At 57.1% G+C, this 4,381-nt stretch overlaps 1 protein-coding gene across 1 annotated transcript in view; it reads left to right on the top strand.

Moving 5' to 3' along the window:
• Positions 1-3,876, top strand: part of SDK2 (sidekick cell adhesion molecule 2) — a 94,929-nt gene extending 91,053 nt beyond the window's left edge. Inside the window, 1 exon segment of the mRNA XM_077756026.1 lies at positions 3,458-3,876. Coding sequence (XP_077612152.1) covers positions 3,458-3,754 — 297 coding nt within the window. The 3' untranslated portion in view covers positions 3,755-3,876.
• Positions 3,877-4,381: the final 505 nt, after the last annotated feature.

The following is a 4,381-nucleotide window of genomic DNA, read 5'->3' as shown; positions in this document are numbered from 1 at the left end:
GCCGCCCGGGGTCCCCCCCACTCCCACCCCCCCTCCCTCCCGCTCTCTCTTTCTTCCCTTCTCACCCCACCCCCACGCAGAAAAGAAACAGATGTTCCCGGAGATGGAAGCCCGAGAGCGGTCGCAAATGCAAAGACCGCCTCCTCTGGCCAAGGAGAGCTTGGGGGCGGGGCAGGCGCACCTCCAGCCCCCTGCACCCCTCCCTCCACCCCCACCCCTGCACCGCAGCTCTTGCTCCCATCGCTTTTATATCCGCATGGGGAAAACCGTTCCACAGTGTCTGGCATATAGTAGGTGCTCAGCTCTTGGTAGCCGTCAGACCGTGATGATTTGCACGAATGGGCTCTGGGCCCCCCGGAGGGCCAGAGAGCTCCATCCCCACTCTTCACTGTGGGGGACAGGAGCTGAATCCTTGCCAGCTGCCTGAGCATTGAGTCAGCCTCCACTACCCCTGCTCCTTCTGATCCCTCCTCCAGGGCTTCCAGGCCTTCCCACCCAGACCCACCTTACTGTCTCCCCGATAACACCTTTTACAGCGTTCCATCATTTCACCCTGTGAGCTGCAGGCATCTACCCATTATACAGACAAGGATACTGAGGCCGAGAGAGGCTAAGTGATGCGTCCAGACTTAACCTGGATAGCAAGGGACAGAGTCGGAACTTCGCCATGCCACAGTCACCTCCCAGGGACTCCTTCCCACTGGCATGGGACTGCACTGACAGAGACTCCGTTCTGGGGCTAGCCGAAGTTCTAGAACCTCTCTAGCAACGACGCTAACAACTATTCAAGCCAGTTGTTGGGGACCCTCCTGGGGAGACCTGTCCTATAGGGAGAAGTGTGGGGTGCCCCCTCCCCACCCCTGAAAACGTACAGGACCTCGCTGCTCCTGGACCAGAGCCCCCCAGCCCCCTGCCTCGTGGCATCCGCCACAGCTTGCTCAGACTTCTCCCGCCTCTGGGCCGCCTCACTACGGCCCCGGAGACCAGGTGCCCAGCCCTCAGCCCCCTCCCCACTCTTGGCATATGGAGCCCCTGTCGGTGCGGGCCCTTTGTCCCCTCCTGGGCCGGCAGCTGGGCAGTAGGCAAAGAAAGGGGCTTGTGTCGTGCTGTGCTGCGTCATGGGGACAACGAGGGACTTTCCATTGTCTCTGGCAGCCAGTTCTGCCGCCAAGAGGGCTGAGGTCCTGGGAGCGTGTGCAGGGTGGTGGTAATGAGAGCAGCCGGGACGATGGAGGGGTGAGGTGGAGGAGGGGAGGAGCCAGACAACACAAATCTGCAGATGGACCAGGGCGTATGTAATCCCTGCTGGGGCTCTCGTTCCCGTCTCGTGACCTCCAGGCAGAAGTGGGGTCGTCCAGAGCATGTGGGGGTTTTGGAAAATCAGGCAGACCTGAGTCCTCCCTTCCCCCCTTCTCCCCCCCCCCGACTCCATTTCTTGGGACAAACCCTCACTCCTTCTGCCCTAGTCTCTCAGCACTTACAGAGCAATAGCAGCAACAGCACCGAGGTGCAAACGTTCGGAACCGTCTCCTGACAGAGCGCCTGCTCCGCGGCTGGCATCACTATAGTTCTGTGCATTGCAGCTCTTTCTCGTGAGGGGCTGGATGCCATGCAGGACTTGGGGGTTCTGGAGATCAAGGGCATGTTGCCATTCCCATAGCTCAGACCCCTTGGGGCAAGGTCAACAACTTCCCGTTTGCTCTAGCTGTGATGTGGGACACAGCTAGTCATCCCAGACTCGTTGGTGTTGGTTTCACCGGGTTTTCTTGCTGCAGCTTTACCGAAAGTATGTTGATAAAATTACTGCCTCCGTGTATCAGCCAGGCAGGGACGTGGCGACTTTATGGGGCCTTCTGAGCCGTTCATTAAAATCAGAGCGCATCTCGGGGCACCTAGGTGGCTCAGTCGGTTAAGTGTCCGACTTCAGCTCAGGTCATGATCTCACAGTTCGTGGGTTCGAGCCCCGCATCGGGCTCTGTGCTGACAGCCAGCTCGGAGCCTGGAGCCTGTTTTGGATTCTGTATCTCCCTCTCTCTCTGACCCTCCCCTGTTCATGCTGTCTCTCTCCCTCTCTCAGAAATAAACAAAACATTTAAAAAAAATTTTTTTTAAATAAAAAAAATCAGAGTGCATCTCTTCCAGAGAGTTCTAAGCATGTTCCCATCTGTCCTCTAAACATTGCAGGGAGCCTGGGGTGGGGGAGGGGCACACGATATTTATAGCTCCGCGATTCAGATCCAACCCGCAATCGCTGTTTTAATTCACAACCCAGACTCTTGTCTCGCGCTGATCCCCACTCCCCTACCCCTTAGGCAGTTGGACCCATGGTGGGGACACCAAAGTTATTGACGGTTTTAAGAAAAATCGAACATCTTGTACTTGTCGGGGAAGGCTACAGGGTAATCGTGTGAAATGCAGAGCTTTTGTTGATATTTTTCTCATGCTCATTCTAAAACTGGGTGTTGGCTTTTATTCTGGATCACACGTGGGTGAGCACCCGCGCCCCTTCAGCGCCAGGAGCCTCCACAAGTCTGGCCCTGGCTTTGTCCCCGGTCACACAGTAAGTCAGAGGTAGAGCGAGATTGGAACTCAGTACATCCTGCGTGAACATCTGTTCTAACATGTAGGCTTGGTTACTATTCAGGTACAGCAAGGCCAGGAGATCAGATGACTGCCCTTGAAAAAAATGAATCATTTACAGTTCCTAAGAAGAGGGGACACATCACACCATGCAGGGCCATTCAGGAAAGCAGCAGGGTCCCCAGGGGACAGGCTTAGGCTAGTACAAATCAATTCAGTGGGCTCTGGGGCACGGGGCTGTCCCTGGTTGCCTGGAACCTGGCTCTGGGGTGATTAGGGACAGGGGACGGTGATGAAAGGGCATTCGCTAGCTCCAAAAATTGACCAGCACGTGGAGCCGTAGCCCCTGCCAAGTGTCAAAGCACCAGAAACACAGAAAATGAAAAGGCATGAACTGAACCCCCAAAACATTACATACTAAGCAGAAGAAGCCAGCCGCACACCAGGCTCGTGTTATAGGATCCCACCTATAGGAAATGTCCCACGTAGGTGGACCCACAGGAATAGAAAGCAGATCAGTGGTTACTAGAAGTGGGGGCGGGGGAAGGACCGGCAAATGACCGCCGACGGGCACAGGGCGATGAAGGTGTTTTGGAACCATACAGAGTAACGCCCAGCACTGTGAATGTATGGAAAGCCATTCAATCTTGCACTTTAAGACGGTCAACTTGGTGTGCTGTGAAGTTCCCCTCAGTTAAAAAGGACTAGAACTCAGCCCTCCTGATCCACGTCAGGCCCCCTTGGCAGTGAGGGGGGCAGAGGTGGCCACAGCCCAGGGCTTGGGAAATTCAAACCAGGGCGTCCGGCGCCTTGCAGCCCTGAGCGCACGGACCCGCCCCCGCAGGGCCCCTGACTCCTCCATTCTCTGTCCCCCCAGGGAAGCGACAGCGAGTACGAGACCGACCCGACCCACCAGAAGGCCCACTCTTTCGTCAACCACTACATCAGCGACCCCACCTACTACAACTCCTGGCGGAGGCAGCAGAAGGGGATCTCGAGGGCCCAGGCCTACAGCTACACGGAGAGCGACTCGGGCGAGCCCGACCACGCCACCGTGGCCAAGAGCAGCGCCCAGCAGGGCGGCCTCTTCCGGCCCAAGNCCCTCTACCTCCCCCCCAGCAGCCTCACCCCCGGCCCCCGGGCTCCTATAGCAGGATTTTCGTCGTTCGTTTGACGTCAGAAGGGGGAAAAGAAAGAAAGAAAAAACAGAACAGAACAGCACCAAACTCCCCATCCGCCCCTCCCCGCACTGCCTGCCAGAAAACAAAAACACCAAGAAACCAAGTCAACTTTTCACCTCCTGAGTTTATTTTTCCAGAGATTCCAGGGCCAGCAAAGACGGTGTTGAGAAAAAAAACCACCGGAGGAGGGCGTGTGTGTGGCCGACGGTTGGTGGGGTTTGCTGCTCCCTCACAGGCTGCACAGAGCAGAGTCGGGGCTGCAGGGGCCCAGACTGGGCCTGGAGAGAGGGAGGGAGAGAAAGCTAAGGCCTGGACAGCTGCAAGTCAGCACGAGGGGGCGAGAAGCTTCTGGAAGCCCTGACAGCTGCCCCTTCCACCAGTGCTGGATGATACTATGCAAGGCTGGGCGACGCTGAGGGCAAAGCTCACCTTCTCTCTCCACACCCCTCCTCCCCGCACCCATCCCACCCCTCCCCCTGCATCGCTGACAGGCCTCTGGGGGCCCAGCCCGTCCCCCTGGCCTGCTCCTCACGCTCCCCTCCCTTGTTCAACTTTTCCACCAAGCCTTTGGTTTACTTAGAAAAAGGAAGACATCTAAGGGGTGAGAGTGTGCCTAGCCA

Source organism: Crocuta crocuta, unplaced genomic scaffold (assembly GCF_008692635.1).
Source record: "Crocuta crocuta isolate KB4526 unplaced genomic scaffold, BGI_CrCroc_1.0 scaffold50, whole genome shotgun sequence".
In the NCBI taxonomy this organism is placed as follows: domain Eukaryota; kingdom Metazoa; phylum Chordata; class Mammalia; order Carnivora; family Hyaenidae; genus Crocuta; species Crocuta crocuta.
Note: the sequence above shows the minus strand (reverse complement) of the source record. Positions and strands in the feature narration are given on the sequence as shown.